Source organism: Oncorhynchus gorbuscha, linkage group LG01 (assembly GCF_021184085.1).
Source record: "Oncorhynchus gorbuscha isolate QuinsamMale2020 ecotype Even-year linkage group LG01, OgorEven_v1.0, whole genome shotgun sequence".
NCBI classification, from domain to species: Eukaryota; Metazoa; Chordata; class Actinopteri; order Salmoniformes; family Salmonidae; genus Oncorhynchus; species Oncorhynchus gorbuscha.
In genome coordinates this window covers 50,965,774-50,988,602 of record NC_060173.1, presented here as the reverse complement: position 1 = coordinate 50,988,602, position 22,829 = coordinate 50,965,774, and the positions used below count along the sequence as shown (strand labels likewise).

The 22,829-nt window shown below is 46.5% G+C and overlaps 1 protein-coding gene across 2 annotated transcripts in view; it reads left to right on the top strand.

Annotated features, from left to right (window-relative positions):
* Nucleotides 1-22,829, top strand: part of LOC124039241 (DENN domain-containing protein 5B-like) — a 61,711-nt gene that overhangs the window by 7,428 nt on the left and 31,454 nt on the right. For both annotated transcript variants that reach the window (XM_046355164.1, XM_046355155.1), the window contains exons 2-6: nt 11,604-11,713; nt 12,899-13,607; nt 13,737-13,924; nt 21,922-22,422; nt 22,601-22,829. The exon at nt 22,601-22,829 is cut by the window's right edge and continues 3 nt beyond it. In XM_046355164.1, the coding sequence (XP_046211120.1) occupies nt 11,604-11,713; nt 12,899-13,607; nt 13,737-13,924; nt 21,922-22,422; nt 22,601-22,829 (1,737 nt within the window). The remainder of the gene's footprint in view (nt 1-11,603; nt 11,714-12,898; nt 13,608-13,736; nt 13,925-21,921; nt 22,423-22,600) is intronic.

Here is a 22,829-nt window from a genome sequence, read left to right as displayed (position 1 = left end):
GCAGAATTGGTGTTACCATACATGTACATCATAGAATCGTGCTTTCACCTATTCGATGGTTTTACTTCTAAGTAGGATAAATGCATTTTCGTAGTGTTTTAACATGGCCAACAGATCTGTTGTGGTTGTCTCTGGAGTGAGCTGAGCTGGTTTCACAGTGCTGTGTGGGAGATGTCTAGCTAGGGCAATGATGATTATGAGAGTCGCACAGCCTAACCGAGGCCCCATTTATTATCTTTCATCCGCAGAACCAAAACAAGCCACCCTCCCCTCCCCCTCCCTGCTCCACCATCCCTCCTGTTAGCCCCCTCTTCTTCCCCCCTCTGCTTCCATATCTCCCTATCCCTCTTCTCTTTCTGTCTCTTGAACCCTTTCATCTCCTACGATTCTCTCTCTCTCTCTCTCTCTCTCTCTCTCTCTCTCTCTCTCTCTCTCTCTCTCTCTCTCTACCTTTTGTCTTTAATGTGGTCAGCAACTTCCTAATGTTTGACTTCCATCTCTGACACTAAACAGCTCAAAAACAACAGTGTACCATTCATTCACCAGTGGACTGTTCATTTCAAGTGCTTATGTTTAAAATGCGTCCCCGTGAGACCTTCAAAGAACAGGCTCAGTGAATGGACATGAGCAGTGAAACCCATTCCCAGGCACGGAGTGAATAGAGATTTGATCACAGGTGGCTTGCAGCACCTTAATTGGGTAGGATGGGCTCTGGAGCCATCTTCCCCTCACCAGCCTCCTGTGGATTTCGCACAGATGTTTGATGTTGCCTCATGGCTGTGTGTGCGTGCGTGTGTGTGTGTGTGAACCTACCTATCTGGGTCAGCTAATGAAACGTAGCGACTGACTTCCTCTCCAAGGCCCCGGCAAACTTAATGCCGGCGGAAATGGTGACCATGGCAGCCAGACGTCCCTCTCTTCTCGACGGCTAGGCTCAAGGCTCTTCTGGTTTCTCCCTCCCTTTGCTTTTTTTGTTGCCCTGAGGAAGATCAAGGATTGGTAGATAACGCGTCACAGTGTGGTTTTAGTGTTTGTCACATCTCTTGAGCTACACTGTTGGTTAAGGGCTTGTAAGTAGGCATTTCACAGTAAGGTGAAATGAGGGTTTCCCCCGCAGGAGGCTGAAAAGATTTGGCATGTGGCTGGCTGCATCACCTCTTGGTTTGGAAATTGTACCGCCCTTATATCTGAGGGAGAGATATAAGAACGATCGGGATATTTTAGTGAATAGGACCCAGCCTGCTTTCATACTAACCACCCACCAGCCTGAATTCATACTACCCACCCACCAGCCTGCTTTCATACTACCCACCCACCAGCCTGCTTTCATACTACCCACCCACCAGCCTGCATTCATACTACCCACCCACCAGCCTGCTTTCATACTACCTACCCACCAGCCTGCATTCATACTACCCACCCACCAGCCTGCATTCATACTACCTACCCACCAGCCTGCTTTCATACTACCCACCCACCAGCCTGCATTCATACTACCCACCCACCAGCCTGCATTCATACTACCCACCCACCAGCCTGCTTTCATACTAACCCTGCACCCACCAGCCTGCTTTCATACTACCCACCCACCAGCCTGCTTTCATACTACCCACCCACCAGTCTGCTTTCATACTACCCACCCACCAGACTGCTTTAATACTACCCACCCACCAGACTGCTTTCATACTACCCACCCACCAGCCTGCATTCACAATACCCACCCACCAGCCTGCATTCACAATACCCACCCACCAGCCTGCTTTCATACTACCCAACCACCAGCCTGCATTCATACTACCCACCCACCAGCCTGCTTTCATACTACCCACCCACCAGCCTGCATTCATACTACCCACCCACCAGCCTGCTTTCATACTACCCACCCACCAGCCTGCTTTCATACTACCCACCCACCAGCCTGCTTTCATACTACCCACCCACCAGCCTGCATTCATACTACCCACCCACCAGCCTGCTTTCATACTACCCACCCACCAGCCTGCTTTCATACTACCCACCCACCAGCCTGCTTTCATACTACCCCACCCACCAGACTGCCTGCTTCATACTACCCACCCACCAGCCTGCATTCATACAACCCACCAGCCTGCTTTCACCCCACCCACCAGCCTGCATTCACAATACCCACCCACCAGCCTGCTTTCATACTACCCACCCACCAGCCTGCATTCATACTACCCACCCACCAGCCTGCTTTCATACTACCCACCCACCAGCCTGCTTTCATACTACCCACCCACCAGCCTGCTTTCATACTACCCACCCACCAGCCTGCTTTCATACTACCCACCCACCAGCCTGCATTCATACATACTACCCACCCACCAGCCTGCTTTCATACTACCCACCCACTAGCCTGCTTTCATACTACCCACCCACCAGCCTGCTTTCATACTACCCACCCACCAGCCTGCTTTCATACTACCCACCCACCAGCCTGCATTCATACTACCCACCCACCAGCCTGCATTCACCCCACCCACCAGCCTGCTTTCATACTACCCACCCACCAGCCTGCTTTCATACTACCCACCCACCAGCCTGCATTCATACTACCCACCCACCAGCCTGCATTCACACCAGCCTGCTTTCATACTACCCACCCACCAGCCTACCCACCCACCAGCCTGCTTTCATACTACCCATCCACCAGCCTGCTTTCATACTACCCACCCACCAGCCTGCATTCACAATACCCACCCACCAGCCTGCATTCACAATACCCACCCACCAGCCTGCATTCACAATACCCACCCACCAGCCTGCATTCACAATACCCACCCTCCAGCCTGCTTTCACCCACCAGCCTGCATTCACACAATACCCACCCACCAGCCTGCATTCACATACTAGCCTGCATTCACAATACACCCACCAGCCTGCTTTCATACTACCCACCCACCAGCCTGCTTTCATACTATCCTGCCTACACACCCACCCACCATCCTGTATTCATACTACCCACCCACCAGCCTGCATTCATACTACCCACCCACCAGCCTGCTTTCATACTACCCACCCACCATCCTGTATTCATACTACCCACCCACCAGCCTGCATAAATACTACCCACCCACCAGCCTGCTTTCATACTACCCACCCACCATCCTGCATTCATACTACACAGCCACCAGCCTGTTTCAAAGCAAAGCAACCCTCTTAGTTTGGGTGATCCATTTCTTGTCTTCAGCATCCTTTCTGTTGTCGGCTTTCCATGCGTCATCGGAGAAGTAGGTAGAATAATATAATCTGGGTGGATAGTGGATATGCGTCAAAGCAAGCGTTAGATTGTAAGACGCGTTGTTTTAATTAATGATTTAAAATTTTAAAAATGACCCCTTTTCTCCCCAATTTCGTGGTATCCAATTGTTAGTAACTACTATCTTCTCTCATCGCTACAACTCCTGTACGGGCTCAGGTGAGACGAAGGTCGAAAGCCATGAGACGCGTTGTTTTTAAGCAAGAGTGTTGCTCTTCCTGCTTTGTCACCATGTTATTGCCCATGGGTGTTTTGACAGTGCATGGATCAAATCAAATCAAACCAAATGTATTAATATAGCCCTTTGTACATCAGCTGATATCTCAAAGTGCTGTACAGAAACCCAGCCTAAAACCTCAAACAGCAAGCAATGCAGGTATAGAAGCACGGTGGCTAGGAAAAACTCCCTAGAAAGGCCAAAACCTAGGATGAAACCTAGAGAGGAACCAGGCTATGAGGGGTGGCCAGTCCTCTTCTGGCTGTGCTGGGTGGAGATTATTACAGAACATGGCCAAGATGTTCAAATGTTCATAAATGACCAGCATGGTCAAATAATAATAATCACAGTATTTGTCGAGGGTGCAGCAAGTCACCACCTCAGGAGTAAATGTCAGTTGGCTTTTCATAACCAATCATTGAGAGTATCTCTACCACTCCTGCTGTCTCTAGAGAGTTGAAAACAGAAGGCCTGGGACAGGTAGCACGTCCGGTGAACAGCTCAGGATTCCATAGCCCCAGGCAGAACAGTTGAAACTGGAGCAGCAGCATGGCCAGGTGGACTGGGAACAGCAAGGAGTCATCATGCCAGGTAGTCCTGAGGCATGGTCCTAGGGCTCAGGTCCTCCGAGAGAGAGAAAAAAGTGAGAAAGAGAGAATTAGAGAGAGCATATTTAAATTCACACAGGACACCGGATAAGACAGGAGAAGTACTCCAGATATAACAAACTGACCCTAGCCCACCGACACATAAACTACTGCAGCATAAATACTGGAGGCTGAGACAGGAGGGGTCAGGAGACACTGTGTCCCCATCCGATGATACACCCAGACAGGGCCAAACAGGAAGGATATAACCCCACCCACTTTGCCAAAGCACAGCCCCCACACCATGAGAGGGATATCTTCAACCACCAACTTACCATCCTGAGACAAGGCCGAGTATAGCCCACAAAGATCTCCGCCATGGCACAACCCAAGGGGGGGCGCTAATCCAGACAGGAAGATCACATCAGTGACTCAACCCACTCAAGTGACGCACCCTTCCTAGGGACGGCATGAAAGAGCACCAGTAAGCCAGTGACTCAGACCCTGTAATAGGGTTAGAGGCAGAGAATCCCAGTGGAAAGAGGGGAACCAGCCAGGCAGAGACAGCAAGGTCTGTTCGTTGCTCCAGAGCCTTTCCATTCACCTTCACACTCCTGGGCCAGACTACACTCAATCATATGACCCACTGAAGAGATGAGTCTTCAGTAAAGACTTAAAGGTTGAGACCGAGTTTGCGTCTCTCACATTGTTAGACAGACCATTCCATAAAAATGGAGCTCTATAGGAGAAAGCCCTGCCTCCAGCTGTTTGCTTAGAAATTCTAGGGATAATTAGGATGCCTGCGTCTTGTGACCATAGCGTACGTGTAGGTATGTATGGCAGGACCAAATGTATGGCAAGCCCATGTAATGCTTTGTAGATTAGCAGTAAAACCTTGAAATCAGCCCTTACCTTGACAGGAATCCAGTGTAGGAAAAGGCTAGCACTGGAGTAATATGATAAAAGTTTTTGGTTCTAGTCAGGATTCTAGCAGCCGTATTTAGCACTAACTGAAGTTTATTTAGTGCTTTATCCGGGTAGCCGGAAAGTAGAGCATTGCAGTAGTCTAACCTAGAAGTAACAAAAGCATGGATTAATTTTTCTGAATCATTTTTGGCCAGAAAGTTTCTGATTTTTGCAATGTTACGTAGATGGAAAAAAGCTGTCCTTGAAACAGTCTTGATATGTTCGTCAAAAGAGAGATCAGGGTCCAGAGTAATGCCGAGGTCCTTCACAGTTTTATTTGAGACGACTGTACAACCATTAAGATTAATTGTCAGATTCAACAGAAGATACAGTGCCTTGCGAAAGTATTCGGCCCCCTTGAACTTTGCGACCTTTTGCCACATTTCAGGCTTCAAACATAAAGATATAAAACTGTATTTTTTGTGAAGAATCAACAACAAGTGGGACACAATCATGAAGTGGAACGACATTTATTGGATATTTCAAACTTTTTTAACAAATCAAAAACTGAAAAATTGGGCGTGCAATTTTGTGGCTTCACCATGTTTCATTGAAATGTACAGCTGTGTGTCATCCGTATAGCAGTGAAAGTTAACATTATGTTTTCAAATGACATCCCCAAGAGGTAAAATATTTAGTGAAAACAATAGTGGTCCTAAAACGGAACCTTGAGGAACACCGAAATTTACAGTTGATTTGTCAGAGGACAAACCATTCACAGAGATAAACTGATATCTTTCCGACAGATAAGATCTAAACCAGGACAGAACTTGTCTGTGTAGACCAATTAGGGTTTCCAATCTCTCCAGAAGAATGTGGGGATCGATGGTATCAAAAGCAGCACTAATGTCTAGGAGCACGAGGACAGGTGCAGAGCCTCAGTCTGATGCCATTAAAAGGTCATTTACCACCTTCACAAGTGCAGTCTCAGTGCTATGATGGGGTCTAAAACCAGACTGAAGCATTTCGTAAACATTGCTCGTCTTCAGGAAGGCAGTGAGTTGCTGCGCAACATCTTTTTCCATTTTTTTTGAGAGGAATGGAAGATTCGATATAAGCCGATAGTTTTTAAAATATTTTCTGGGTCAAGGTTTGGCTTTTTCAAGAGAGGCTTTATTACTGCCAGTTTTAGTGAGTTTGGTACATTTCCGGTGGATAGAGAGCCGTTTATTATGTTCAACATAGGAGGGCCATGCACAGGAAGCAGCTCTTTCAGTAGTTTAGTTGGACTAGGGTCCAATATGCAGCTTGAAGGTTTAGAGGCCATGATTATTTTTATCATTGTGTCAAGAGATATTGTACTAAAACACTTGAGTGTCTCTCTTGATCCTAGGTGCTGGCAGAGTTGTGCAGTCTCAGGACAACTGAGCTTTGAAGGAATACGCAGATTTAAAGAGGAGTCCGTAATTTGCTTTCTAATAATCATGATCTTTTCCTCATGGTCTTTTCCTTCATGAATTTATTACTGCTGAAGTAAAAGCCATCCTCACTAGGGGAATGCTGCTTTTTTGTTAGCTTTGCGACAGTATCAAAAATACATTTAGGATTGTTATTATTTTCCTCAATTAAGTTGGAAAAATAGGATGATCCAGCAGCAGTAAGGGGTCTTCGATACTGCACGGTTTCCAAGCTAGTCGGAAGAGTTCCAGTTTGGTGTGGCGCTGTTTCTGTTCATATTTTCTGGAAGCTTGCTTCAGAGCTCGGGTATTTTTTGTATACCAGGGAACTAGTTTCTTACGAGAAATTTGTTTAGTTTTTAGGGGTGCAACTGCATCTAGGGTATTGCGCAAGGTTAAACTGAGTTCCTCAATTTGGTGGTTAACTGACAAAACTAGGTCCAGAGTATGACTATGACAGTGAGTAGGTCCAGAGACATGTTGGACAAAACCCACTGAGTCGATGATGGCGCCGAAAGCCTTTTGGAGTGGGTCTGTGGACTTTTTCATGTGAATATTAAAGTCAACAAAAATGTGAATATTATCTGCTATGACTACAAGGTCCGATAGGAATTCAAGGAACTCAATGGGGAACGCTGTATATGGCCCAGGAGGCCTGTAAACAGTAGCTATAAAAAGTGATTGAGTAGGCTGCATAGATTTCATGACTAGAAGCTCAAAAGATGAAAACGTCTTCTTTTTTTGTCAAATGAAATTTGCTATCGTAAATGTTAGCAACACCTCCACCTTTGTGGGATGCACGGGGGGATATGGTCACTAGTGTAACCAGGAGGTGAGGCCTCATTTAACACAGTAAATTCATCAGGCTTAAGCCATGTTTCAGTCAGACCAATCACATCAAGATTATGATCAGTGATTAGTTCATTGACTATAATTGCCTTTGAAGTAAGGGATCTAACATTAAGTAGCCCTATTTTGAGATGTGAGGTATCACAATCTCTTTCAATAATGGCAGGAATGGAGGAGGTCTTTATCCTAGTGAGATTGCTAAGGTGAACACCGCCATGTTTAGTTTTGCCCAACCCAGGTCGAGGCACAGACACGGTCTCAATGGGGATAGCTGAGCTGACAACACTGACTGTGCTAGTGGCAGCCTAACAGCCTGCTGCCTGGCATGCACCCGATTTCATTGTGGAGCCAGAGGAGTTAGAGCCCTGTCTATGTTGGTAGATAAGATGAGAGCACCCCTCCAGCTAGGATGGAGTCCGTCACTCCTCAGCAGGTCAGGCTTGGTCCTGTTTGTGGGTGAGTCCCAGAAAGAGGGCCAATTCTATCTTTTGGGAGGGGCAGAAAACAGTTTCCAACCAGCGATTGAGTTGTGAGACTCTGCTGTAGAGCTCATCACTCCCCCTAACTGGGAAAGGGCCAGAGACAATTACTCGATTCCGACACATCTTTCTAGCTGATTTACACGCTGAAGCTATATTGCGCTTGGAGACCTCTGACTGTTTCATCCTAACATCGTTGGTGCCGACGTGGATAACAATATCTCTATACTCGCCAGTTTTAGCTTTAGCCAGCACCATCTTCAGATTAGCCTTAACGTCAGTAGCCCTGCCCCCTGGTAAACAGTGTATGATCGCTGGATGATTTGTTTTAAGTCTAATACTGCGGGTAATGGAGTCGCCAATGACTAGGGTTTTCAATTTGACAGAGCTGACGGTGGGAAGCTTCGGCGTCTCAGACCCCGTAACGGGAGGAGTAGAGACAAGAGATGGCTCGGCCTCAGACTCCGACTTGCTGCTTAATGCGGAAAACCGGTTGAAAGTTTCTGTCGGCTAAATGAGCGACACTGGTTGAGCATTCCTACAGCATTTCCCTCCAGAAACCGTGAGAAAGTTGTCCGGCTGCGGGACCGTGCGAGGGGATCTATACTAACGTTATTATCTGTACTTACTGGTGGCACAGACGCTGTTTCATCCTTTCCTACACTGAAATGACCCTTGCCTAACGATTGCATCTGAAGCTGGGCTTGCAGCACAGCTATCCTCGCCGTAAGGCGATCGTTCTCCTGTATATTATGAGTACAGCGACTGCAATTAGAAGACGTCATGTTAATGTTACTACTTAGCTTCGGCTGTTGGAGGTCCTGACGAACCACGTCCAGATAAAGCGTCCGGAGTGAAAAAGTTGAATGAAAAAAAAAAAAAAATATAAACAGTAATTAAAAAGTAAAAACCGTAAAGTTGTCAGGTAGCAAAGTAAGGTTGGCAACAAAATGCACAAATCGCACAGCAACACGTAAACAAGTCTGCAAGTTGTGATTTCGCTACACTCACACTAACATCTGCTAACCATGTGTATGTGACAAATAAAATTTGATTTGATTTGAAATGGCATCACAGATTTCTTGAATGTGTGGATGTGTGTGTGTGTGCATGTGCACATCCACATCCCAGGCAGGGTAGTAATGGGAAGAGTGATGCACTCTAGGGAATGATGAGGTAGTTTGAGTGTACATACCAGGGTTGTGTACATACCAGGGTTGTGCTCAATTCTGAATTGAATTGAGAATGCCTCATTAATTCCAATTGAATTTGAATTGAAGTAGTTAACAGAATGCAGAATTGCAATTAGAATTTGAATGAAAGGGAATTGAATTCAGTCAAATTCAATCAAATGTAAATGACTCTTCTATATTAGGTCTAGTCTATACAAATATACATCTTGTACATGCATGTAAATGACTCTTCTATATTAGGTCTAGTCTATACAAATATACATCTTGTACATGCATGTAAATGACTCTTCTATATTAGGTCTAGTCTATACAAATATACATCTTGTACATGCATGTAAATGACTCTTCTATATTAGGTCTAGTCTATACAAATATACATCTTGTACATGCATGTAAATGACTCTTCTATATTAGGTCTAGTCTATACAAATATACATCTTGTACATGCATGTAAATGACTCTTCTATATTAGGTCTAGTCTATACAAATATACATCTTGTACATATAAAAATGCATGTAAAATATTGTTGAAACAATTGATTTTCAGGACAAACTCTTAATGGATGATCAATGAAAACAACCTCCATCCAAATATTCCAAGTTGTTATATTTTAATTAATATTTCATTATTTCATTAATCAAAATTTTAAAAAATCCCAGAATGCATTAGTTTAACCCTCAAGTTGACCCTAAAAGCCTTCAAAGAGAAAACAAATATTATGGTCAAATATTATGGTCGGTGGACATATAATTGGCTATTCTAAGCACAAAGATTAAAAGAGTATATGAACATTGTTCGCAGAGAAAAGTGATGTATTCTTTGGTATCTGGAAGTGCGCCCTGTCATACTCAATGAAACCTCATGTTCTATGACTGAGTGGAATTTCTTTGAATTGCACTGAATTAAATTCGACTTCCTGTCACTCAAATACTACATCATGTGGGATGTGGCCAATTGGAATTTCAACTCATGAGTTGAATGGGAGTCAATTCCAATATCCTGGATGGAGCACAACGCTGGTACACACCAGTGGCTTGCATGAGACACACACGCACGCAAACACACACACACACACACACACACACACACACACACACACACACACACACACACACACACACACACACACACACACACACACACACACACACACACACACACACACACACACACACACACACACACACACACACACACACACAGCTATCTGTGTGTAATTGGAGCAGACAGTTGACACAGGGGACAGTGAGAGAGGCAGGAGATGCATCAGGCAGACAAGGTTATACAAGGTCAGGGGAAGTGTGTGTCACTGAATTCTCTCCTTCCCTTCAGTGAATGTACACATACCATACGTGTGTCAGAAAATGTAGTACGTTTTTTTCATTTAATAGTCTGCTACACAAACAAAAAAACACTTTCACTTTGCTGAAACTATGACATGGATGGTGCGATGTAGTGTGTTTTCTTATTTCCAGCCAAACCAAAGATCCTCTTTGCTATCAAGACCCAGTTTCAGCTTGTATCCGCGTACTGTAAACAGTCAGGTTCACCCTGCAGAGCGTTGGGATGCGTTCTGTGCATTGCTCCTGCTTCTACAACATCTTGAATCAAATCCTCCCCTCATCTCCTCTAACCCTTCCTCACTTATCTCCCTCTCCAAATCAACCCTCCTATCCCCTCGGGTTGTCACGATACCAATATTGCAATACCACGACAATACTGGATTTTCATGAAGCAGACTGAACTTTATGGTCTTTTACAAACCAGCTCTATGTGAAATACTGTGTGATATAGCTTTAAAAAATAAACAAACGTGACTCTGGGTGACAACAGAAAGTCAGCTTAGTGTTTTGTCTCCTTGCCACGATACTTCGGAGTATGACTGGGATCATGACAACCCTACCTGTCCCCCTGTTCTCTCTCCTCCTCTTATCTGACTTTCTGGCGATGGTGCAGTGTGAGGGGATGTGGGCACTGTAGCTGCTTTGAAGGCACCTCAGGGTTGGTCGTTACATAAGTCCGGACTTGGCAGGGCTTCCCCCCTTCACTGCAGAACCACCCCTATTGTCTCACTTCTCTGTTGTCTCACTAACGGTCTCACCTCTCTACTGCCTTACCCCTCTACTGCCTTACCACTCTACTGTCTCAGTAATGTCACAAATCTATTGTATCACTTCTCTCTCATCTCTACTGTCTCACTGATATCTCACCTCTCTACTATCTCTTCTCTCTGCTGTTGCCCAACTCTGTCTCATCTCTCTACATTTTCTACTAGCCTCGGGCAAGCGGGTTAACTTAATTTCCATCTCTGGTCTCACCCCTCTACCATCTCACCTCTGGCTCATTAAAGGTATTCAACACACACAGAGTTTTTAGCTGATATCAGATGATGGGCCAAAAGCTTTGCTGTCTCAGATATGAAATCCTGATCCTGTCTGGTAACCGCAGTGTTGCTCTCCGCCCTGTCCCCTTATTAACAATTCATTGCGGGGAATGAAGGTCACTTGTCCCTCTGAATTTGTCTGTGCCAGTATTGCAATGCTGACATACTCGTTCTCTCCGTTTGTCTGTCTCTACCCTCTCTCTCTCTCTCTCCCCCGCCACTTGTTTTCAACCCCTTTCTCTCTTTCCTAGGTGAGAGCTTTGAGCAGAGCCCCCTACGGAGGTCCTTCAAGTCCAAGGTTCTGGCCCACTACCCTGAGAGCACAGACAGGAGTCCCTTCAACAGAGATGCAGTCAACATGGTAAGACAGTGGGGCTAGGATACATTTAGAGAACTTAGCAAAAGGTTAAGTCTGTCTTTTATGTCATTTTGGCTGTTTTAGCCCGTTATGGAAAGATGGTTGTTTTGAAAATGGCCTCATTTCATGCATTCATTACAAGAAAGTATAGCTTCTGTTGTGCACGTATTTTACACAGAATAGAGGACTTTACATTTGTTGTTTGTGCACTATTGTTTTGTTAATGGGATAGTTCATCTCCTTCTCCAGAGTCAGATGAACTGGTGGAGACCATTTTTATGGCTCTGCGTGCAGTTTTGAAGGACGTGGCTAACTAGCATTAGCGCAATGCTAACTAGCGTTAATTGAACCATTTGAAAGTGGTTGGGCAAATGTTTGATTGTTTGGCACTGCAAGAGCCTTAAATGCTGTGCCGTCACGTCTTTGTTTTGTTCTCCGGTACCATAATGCATTTATCTTTCATGCGAATGAGAGAATATTTTCCGTTTTTAAGTGTTAATTTTTATGGTACACTCTTGTATAAACAAGTCTGGATGATAAAAGCGTTAGGGCAGGAACTCAACACAATCTACTAACATAGATGAACCAATTAAAAAAAACTTGAGTTGTTTTTGGCGAAAAGTTCAAACTTGTTGTGAGCAGTCTCCCCAGAGACACGGAGGTACTTTGTAGCATAGAACGCCTTTTCATGGAGCCACACTCTGGTTCTTTCCACAAATAAGGGCCCTTTTAACCGCTAGTCTTTAATGTTGTTTGTCAGAATGAAAGCTCTTCAGAATGATTTGACCCCTTTCATCCCTGTCCATAATCACTTGCGTTTGATTTAAGAGCAGGCTATTGAAGGCGGTTGAGATTGTTTGCCTCTCTTTCTGTACCTTCCCCTACCTCGTCTTCCTCTCCTATCTCTCTCTCTCTCCCCCCTTTATTTTATTTTTCCTCTGCTATGTCCTCTAAAACATCCTAACTCGCTCTTCCTTCGACATCTCTCCCACCTCTATTACATTCACCATCCTCTCACTCCTCTCTCTCGCTCTTTTTCTCCCCACCTCACCTCCTTCCTCTTCCCATGTCTCTCTTCCTCCCTTCATATCTCTCTCCTCACCCTCTCTCTCCTTTCTTCATCTCTCATTCTCCATCTTCCTCCTTCATCTCACTCTCTCTCTCTCTCTCTCTCTCTCTCATCCCCAGCTCTGCATGCCGCACGGCCTGTCGTTCCGTAGTCAGGCGGACGGCCGCGAGCACCACTTCCACTCCTTCACGGTCGCCCAGGACGACGGCACGCGCTCCTACGGCTTCGTGCACACGTACTACGAAGCAGTGACGAGTGCCCAGATCACCACGGCGATGCAGACCCTTCATCAGATGCACCATGTGGAGCACTACTCCACCTCCTCTTTGTCATTTTCCTCCGCCTCCTCCCCCTCCACATCCAGCATGGACTCTCTGGTGAGCAGCCTGGATGAGTTGGATGCCGACTCCCTGGCAGCGCGCCCCCTGTCGGCTTGTTTGGGCTGCGCGGCGGGCTCCTTCCAACCGGCCCGGGACACCCTGTATGCCTCCAAGGCCCTCTGCCTCCTCACGCCCCTCCCTTTCCTGCACGCCGCCCGTCACTTCCTGTCCCAGTTGCACCAGGCGGTGACATCGCACGCGGCCCCGCCACTGCCGCTGGAGAGCTACATCCACAACATCCTGTACGAGGTGCCCGTGCCACCGCCCGGTCGTTCGCTCCGGTTCCACGGGGTCCAGGGGCCTATCGTGTGCCAGCAGCCCGGCCCTGAGGAGCTCCCACTCGGGGACTACCCACTGGGAGAGGCCTTCTCCCTGCTGGGGGTGGAGAACATGGTGAGGCTGCTCACCTCCGTGCTGCTGGAGACCCAGGTCCTGCTCTACTCACAGGGTAAGCACCAAAAGATCAGGCAGCGTTTTCTGCAAGATCACCAGCCTCGGTTGTGTTTCGATCATTTTTCAAATGTAACCCAAAAGTGTGCACTTGTTCATTTCCCATCATGCGTCTCTCTGTCTCCAGACTACCAGCGGTTGATGACGGTGGCAGAGGGCATCACCAACCTACTGTTTCCATTCCAGTGGCAGCACGTCTACCTTCCCATCTTGCCCGTGCCCCTGCACCATCTCCTGGATGCCCCCGTGCCCTTCTTGATGGGCATCCAACGGAAGGATTGCTCCCAATGCTCCACTTTGGATCTGTCCCATGAGGTATTGAATGTACTTAGTACCAGGGCCATAAACAGACCTTTGAAAAAAATTCTACTTTCCATACTCCCTAACATACCAAATTCCTCTGTAGTGAACATTTACACACAAAAAATAAGCATAGGCCTATTTATTTCTGCAAGAACACACTCATCGTCACAAATTCTAAGCAAGCTACAGTGCCTCCTAAAGAAATGATTGACATCGGAGAAAAGGGGTGGGCCATCAGCTGATCATTGATGTTGATGGTTGATGTAAACCCGCTAGTCAGCTCGCTCCATTTCTTTGACTGGCTAAGATTGACCTCTGTGTCTGTCTCTCTGCTGCGCGTATCCGCCAACCAAACCTAATATTGACGATGATGTAGGCCGTGTTGATCAAATGTTACACCGCTGTTGCAGTACTGTTGATATTTAAGCTAGGTAGCTACACACACACTTAACCGGTCTCTCGAGCCATGCATGTTTGGATACGGGGCACGTGCACCCTCAGTACAGGGCAGCCTGGGAGTGGAGAAAAGGCGCAACGGGTCGTGCGAGAGCTCCGTACAGGCCAGATCAACATGCGCAGCCAACGGACATGGGATGGGGGGGGGGGTGGCGAACATGACCACGACTTGCAGGCAGAGGGTTCTGAACAACAATGACCAAAACATTTGTACAAAAAAAAAAATTGGAGGGGGAAATTATACCACTAACCCAAAAGGGCACTTTGGAGACTGGAAGGGCAAAGGGGCATGTGCTCTGCACAGGTGGAGTCCTATCTGTGTATGTGCCTGCTTAGTGCTTAGTGTTTGGAACTGTAGGCATGTAACGGAGGCTTTAAAAAAATAATAATAAATTACCCTCAAAATGCCTTTATTTAACCAGTCAAGTTATCATCTACAAGACCCTGCTAGGTAAAGTCCCCCCTTATCTCAGCTCGCTGGTCACCATAGCATCTCCCACCTGTAGCACACGCTCCAGCAGGTATATCTCTCTAGCCACCCCCAAAACCAATTCTTTCTTTGGCCGCCTCTCCTTCCAGTTCTCTGCTGCCAATGACTGGAACGAACTACAAAAATCTCTGAAACTGGAAACACTTATCTCCCTCACTAGCTTTAAGCACCAACTGTCAGAGCAGCTCACAGATTACTGCACCTGTACATAGCCCACCTATAATTTAGCCCAAACAACTACCTCTTTCCCTACTGTATTTAATGTATTTATTTATTTTGCTCCTTTGCACCCCATTATTTTTATTTCTACTTTGCACATTCTTCCACTGCAAATCTACCATTCCAGTGTTTTATTTTCTAAAAAGGTGAAATAAAAATAAATAAAAAATTGAGAACACATTTCTTCTTTAAATACGACCTGACCAAGAGGGAGCAACAATTTTTTATTTATTTTGAAGTTGACCAGAAATGGAAGGTGCAGTAGGACAAACGATGTTCTAATGTAGTCCAAAGTTCATATTTCTTTAATAAGAATGGGAGGTTGCTGAATCCACACACCTAGTTAGTTTTAAATCCACTCTTCAATTCCAATTCAACTGGCCAAACCAACTGGCTATTATACCATAGACTTTGAAGTATTCTATGCTGAACAAAAATATAAACACAACATGCAACTATTCCAAAGATTTTACTGAGTTACAGTTCATATAAGGAAATCAGTCAATTTGAAATTAATTCAGTAGGCCCTAATCTATGGATTTCACATGACTGGGAATACAGATATGCATCTGTTGGTCACAGATACCTTTATAAAAAATAATACAAAATCAATTTAAAAAAGGTAGGGGCGTAAATCAGAAAACCAGTCGGTATCTGGTGTGACAACCATTTTCCTCATGCAGCGCGACACGTCTCCTTCGCATAGTGTTGATCATGCTGGCCTGTGGAACGTTGACCCATTCCTTTTCAAATGGCTGTGCCAAGTTGCTGGATTGTGTACAGATCCTTGCGACATGGCGCCGTGCATTATCATGCTGAAACATGAGGGGATGGCGGCGGATGAACGGCACGACAATGGGCCTCAGGATATCGACATGGCTCTGTGCATTCAAATTGCCATCTATAAAATGCAATTGTCTTCGTTGTCCGTAGCTTATGCCTGCCCATACCATAACCCCTCCTCCACCACGGGGCACTCTGTTCACAACGATGACATCAGCAAACCGCATGCCCACACAACGCCATTCACGTGGTCTGCGGTTGTGAGGGTGGTTGGACGTACTGCCAAATTCTCTAAAACGATGCTGGAGGTGGCTTATGGTAGAGAAATTAACATTAAATTATCTGGCAACAGCTCTGGTGGACATCCTTTCTGTCAGCATGCCAATTGCACACTCCCTCAAGACTTTAGACATCTGTGGCATTGTGTTACGTGAAAACTGCACATTTTAGAGTTGTCCCCGGCATGAGGTGCACCTGTGTAATGATCATGCTGTTTAATCATCTTCTTGATATGCCACACCTGTCAGGCGGATGGAGAAATGCTCACTAACAGGGATGTAAACAAATTTGTGCACAACATTTTTGAGAAATAAGCTTTATTGTGCGTATGGAACGTTTCTGGGATCTTTTATTTCAGCTCATGAAACATGGGACCGACATTTTAGCGTTTATATTTTTGTTCAGCATAGTTCATCCTCTGTAGCATTTTACTAGGCATTTTGATACACCTTCTGACTGGCGTTCTATCAGGCATTCACTGTTCTTGCAAAAAACACTCCAACAAGCATTCGAACACAATGTACCGTTCACTGTAACGTGCATTCTAATAACAGGCATTCCATTACATTACGCAATGTAACAGGCAGTGAAAAGAGCTTGGTAACATTTGCTGCATTCTTGCAGTGCCTGCGCTAATCCATCCTATTCTAGTTGCATTATAATTCACATAGCTCCTCTGGCGAGCTCCTCCGCTTCTCCCTTCTCTCCCCAAATCCAATTCTCCATCCCTCTATGAAAGATCATGCCGTTTCGCACAAGCATTTCGCTAGGCATGCGTCCCAAATGGCACCCTATTCCCTGTGTAAAGGTGCCATTTGGGACACCGATTTTAGGAGTTTTCTTTGAAGTGCTAGAGCTAGGCCCAGAGAGAGGGAGCAGGAGACATCAGTAGAGAGAGAGAGGTGGGAGGAGGAAGGCACCGAGCAACACATTTCTAAAGATATCAGACAACGTGAATAATTAAGGTTTAAGAAATCCACAGTTTATTTCTGGATGTATGTGAGAGGGTAGGGAGGCAGCAATAGAATGCACACTTAGCAGATTGTGGAACGCATCCCGACCCCATCCTGTGTATTAAATATCTATCTGTCTACAACCCCTTTTTTTCCAGCAGGATTAAGGGCGTTTTATCTGTATCCTTATCTAAAGTCATGGCTTTTTAAAAAGCACATAGCTTTTGATGGCATTTAGCTGATGTGTCACAGTACAGTGGGATGTCAACATATTCTGTCATGGTAAATTGGGTCAACATAATCCGAGGGGGAAGGCGAGGGCGTGGTTTATGTTGCAAGATTTCCCATGAGAAGTGGAGCGGCAATGCTTCAATCCTATGAACTTTTAAAGGCACATTCTTCGATATTTACAGACATGTTTGATCATTTAAATGAATGATACCCACTGTTCATGCCTGTTCATGATGAATATCACTGTCTTTTCTTAAATTGAGGAGTGGGCCTTTAAACTAGAACTGTAAACAAATGGTGGTCTCATCACATGCAGTTAAGAAAAAAACTGGACCATGGCATAACGTCAGTGCTGAATTTGGACCAACAGAGTGTCACTTAAGCAGAGCACACTGTTGATGCTGTTATGGGATTTCATGGTGTCGGTCTCTGACATAGTCTGTGTCAGGCCAGTGCCTGCTAAGCTTCTCTCCAGAGGTCGACTCGTTTCTCTGACTGTTTTCCGCATTGACTAATATTTTGTCAGTGAATGAGGGGATGTGCAATGAAACCGTTTCACCTCATTTCCATCAGCGTGTAAAAAATGTGCAACCAGAGGGGGAAAAAATTCTAGACCACCTTTACTCCACACAGAGAGATGCGTACAAAGCTCTCTCTCGCCCTCTATTTGGCAAATCTGAACATAACTCTATCCTCCTGATTCCTGCTTACAAGCCAAAATTAAAGCAGAGAGCACCAGTGACTCGGTCTATAAAAAAGTGGTCAGATGAGGCAGATGCTAAAATACAGGACTGTTTTGCTAGCATAGACTGGAACATGTTAAGGGATTCTTCAGATGGCATTAAGGAGTACACCACATCAGTCACTGGCTTTATCAATAAGTGCATCGAGGACGTTGTCCCCACAGTGACTGTGCGTACATACCCTAACCAGAAACCATGGATTACAGGCAACATCCGCACTGAGCTAACATCTAGAGCTGCCGTTTTCAAGGAGCAGGACTCTAACCCGGAAGCTTATAAGAAATCCCGCTATGCCCTCCGACAAACCATCAAACAGGCAAAGCGTCAATACGGGACTAAGACCTATCAGACAAGCTAAACTACTTCAATGCTCGCTTCGAGGCAAATAACACTGAAACATGCATGAGAGCACCAGCTGTTCCGGAAGACTTTGTGATCACAGCCGATGTGAGTAAGACCTTTAAACAGTTGAACATTCACAAGGCCACAGGGCCAGACGGATTACCAGGATGTGTACTGCGAGCATGCGCTGACCGACTGGCAAGTGTCTTCACTGACATTTTCAACCTCTCCTTGTCCAAGTCTGTAATACCAACATGTTTTAAGCAGGCCACCATAGTCCCTGTGCCCAAGAACACGTCTGTAGCCATGAAATGCTTTGAAAGTCTTGTCATTGCTCACATCAACACTATTTTCCCAGAAACCCTAGTCCCACTCCAATTTGCATACCGCACCAACAGATCCACAGATGATGCAATCTCTATTGCACTCCACACTGCCCTTTCCCACCTGGAAAACAGGAACACCTGTGCGAGAAAGCTATTCATTGACTACAGCTCAGCGTTCAACACCGTAGTGCCCTCAAAGCTCATCACTAAGCTAAGGACCCTTGGACTAAACACCTCCTTCTGCAGCTGGATCCTGGACTTCTTGACGGGCCGCCCCCAGGTGGTGAGGGTAGGTAACAACACATCCGCCACGCTGATCCTCAACACGGGGGCCCCTCAGGGGTACGTGCTCAGCTCCTGTACTCCCTGTTCACTCATGACGGCACGGTCAGGCACGACTCCAACTCCATCATTAAGTTTGCCGATGACACAACAGTGGTGGGCCTGATCACTGACGAGACAGCCTATAGAGAGTTCAGAGACCTGACCATGTGGTGCCAGGACAACAACCTCTCCCCCAACGTGATCAAGACAAAGGAGATGATTGTGGACTACACAAAAAGGAGGACCAAGCACGCCCTCATTCTCATCGACAGGGCTGTAGTGGAGCAGGTTGAGAGCTTCAAGTTCCTTTGGTGTCCACATCACCAACAAACTAACATGGTCCAAGCACACCAAGATAGTTGTGAAGAGGGCACGACAAAACCTATTCCCCCTCAGGAGACTGAAAAGATTTGGCATGGGTCCTCAGATCCTCAAAAGGTTTTACAGCTGCACCATCAAGAGCACTACAGAGGGTAGTGCGTATGGCCCAGTACATCACCGGGGCCAAGCTTCCTGCCATCCAGGACCTCTATACCAGGCGGTGTCGGAGGAAGGCCCTAAAAATTGTCAAAGACTCCAGCCACCCTAGTCATAGACTGTTCTCTCTGCTACCGCACGCGGTACCGGAGCGCCAAGTCTAGTTCTAAGAGGCTTCTAAACAGCTAAGACTCCTGAACAGCTAATCAAATTGCTACCCATACTAGACCCCCCCCCAATGCTGCTGCTACTCTATTATCTATATTATCTATTCGTAGTCACTTTAATAACTCCACCTACATCGACACCAGTGACACATTGACACATTGACACATTGACTCTGTACCGGTACCCCCTGTATATTGCCCCGCTATTGTTATTTACTGCTGCTCTTCAATTATTTGTTATTCTTATCTCTTACTTTTTAGGGATTTTCTTAACTGAATGGTTGGTTAAGGGCTTGTAAGTAAGCATTTTACTGTAGGGTCTACACCGGTTGTATTCGGCGCATGTGACAAATAAAATTTGATTTGATTTGAACTTGGCCTGGTCCCAAATCAAATCAAATTTTATTTGTCACATACACATGGTTAGCAGATGTTAATGCGAGTGTAGCGAAATGCTTGTGCTTCTAGTTCCGACAATGCAGTGATAACCAACAAGTAATCTAACTAACAATTCCAAAACTACTGTCTTATACACAGTGTAAGGGGATAAGGAACATGTACATAAGGATATATGAATGAGTGATGGTACAGAGCAGCATACAGTAGATGGTATCGAGTACAGTATATACATATGAGATGAGTGTGTAGACAAAGTAAACAAAGTGGCATAGTTAAAGTGGCTAGTGATACATGTGTTACATAAGGATGCAGTCGATGATGTAGAGTACAGTATATACATATGCATATGAGATGAATAATGTAGGGTAAGTAACATTATATAAGGTAGCATTGTTTAAAGTGGCTAGTGATATATTTACATCATTTCCCATCAATTCCCATTATTAAAATGGCTGGAGTTGGGTCAGTGTCAATGACAGTGTGTTGGCAGCAGCCACTCAGTGTTAGTGGTGGCTGTTTAACAGTCTGATGGCCTTGAGATAGAAGCTGTTTTTCAGTCTCTCGGTCCCAGCTTTGATGCACCTGTACTGACCTCGCCTTCTGGATGATAGCGGGGTGAACAGGCAGTGGTTCGGGTGGTTGATGTCCTTGATGATCTTTATGGCCTTCCTGTAACAACGGGTGGTGTAGGTGTCCTGGAGGGCAGGTAGTTTGCCCCGGTGATGCGTTGTGCAGTCCTCACTACCCTCTGGAGAGCCTTACGGTTGAGGGCGGAGCAGTTGCCGTACCAGGCGGTGATACAGCCCGCCAGGATGCTCTCGATTGTGCATCTGTAGAAGTTTGTGAGTGCTTTTGGTGACAAGCCGAATTTCTTCAGCCTCCTGAGGTTGAATAGGCGCTGCTGCGCCTTCTTCACGACGCTGTCAGTGTGAGTGGACCAATTCAGTTTGTCTGTGATGTGTATGCCGAGGAACTTAAAACTAGCTACCCTCTCCACTACTGTTCCATCGATGTGGATAGGGGGTGTTCCCTCTGCTGTTTCCTGAAGTCCACAATCATCTCCTTAGTTTTGTTGACGTTGAGTGTGAGGTTATTTTCCTGACACCACACTCCGAGGGCCCTCACCTCCTCCCTGTAGGCCGTCTCGTCATTGTTGGTAATCAAGCCTACCACTGTTGTGTCGTCCGCAAACTTGATGATTGAGTTGGAGGCGTGCGTGGCCACGCAGTCGTGGGTGAACAGGGAGTACAGGAGAGGGCTCAGAACGCACCCTTGTGGGGCCCCCGTGTTGAGGATCAGCGGGGAGGAGATGTTGTTGCCTACCCTCACCACCTGGGGGCGGCCCGTCAGGAAGTCCAGTACCCAGTTGCACAGGGCGGGGTCGAGACCCAGGGTCTCGAGCTTGATGACGAGCTTGGAGGGTACTATGGTGTTGAATGCCGAGCTGTAGTCGATGAACAGCATTCTCACATAGGTATTCCTCTTGTCCAGGTGGGTTAGGGCAGTGTGCAGTGTGGTTGAGATTGCATCGTCTGTGGACCTATTTGGTTAGCCAACTCCAAGTGTTCTGGTTGACTATACAGCACAAAGAGATCTGGGACCAGGCTACGTGAAACTAGTATGCCAGGAGAGACAGGGTTTTTAGAGAGGAAAGGGAGAGAGGAGGTGGAAGGAGAGATGAGACGTAGGCGAAATGAGGAAAAGTGAGAGTGATCTGGGGAAGAGAGGGATTTCAAACGAGCATTTTGCTGCACCTTTTTATACCCGCTGTAAACTGTGTACATGACGAGTAACATGTTTTTGGTCTGTCCCCCTTCCAGGCCAACCTGTGCTTTGTGGACATAGACAACCACCGCGTGGATCCACCCGAGGACCTTCCCCTCTTCCCAGACCAGCCCGAGCTCATCCTCGAGCTGAACGAGGTGCTGCTGCGTTTCGGCCTCCAGCCATATGGTGGCGCCACCACCACCAACCCCGCCCCTGCCGCTCCCCTCTGCCTCAGCAGCCTCGTCCTGGAGGACCTGATGGAAGACAGGCGCAATGGGAACCTGGGAGGGGAGGAGTTGGCCGTGCTGGAACGACTGCAGGCACTAGCCAGGAGGTGTGGAGAAGGAGGGGTGGAGGGGGGAAAGACCCTTGGACGGGCGTTCCAGGAGGAGGAGGAGGAGCTGAATGCGGCCAAAATGAACGTGCAGCTGAAGGAGGTGTTCGCAGGGCGTTTTGCCGTCATTTTCGGGAGGTACGAAGAGTTTGTGATCCACAGCGCTCCCGACCTGGAGTCCTGGCTAGGCAACCGTGACGGAACGAGCAACTTTGATAAGGTAATGGTGAAGATTGATCGACAGTCACTCACTGAATGAATACCATAGACACGCATTATATCCATAGGCTACTCCTTCACAGTCAGTAATCATACATACATTCACAAGAAGCTCTCATTCAGGATAGAAGCAATGTTCGCCCGCTGTTACTGCTTTAACTGGTTAGTGGTATCACCAGGGCTCCTTCCTGTCGGCGCAGCCTGCCCCGCACCTGCACTTCCTGTCCTGGTTCCTGGAGACGGCCATGTTCTCATCATTCTTGGACAGCAAGGTGTTGTCTCGCTGGGCCGACCAGGAGCCGCTGCAGCGTGTGTTCGACGGCCGCCTGGAGAGGGAGCACCTCTACGACACGTTTGAGGATGACCCCGGCAACCGGCGCTACAGGAAGTGCAGCGTGCTCCACAAGT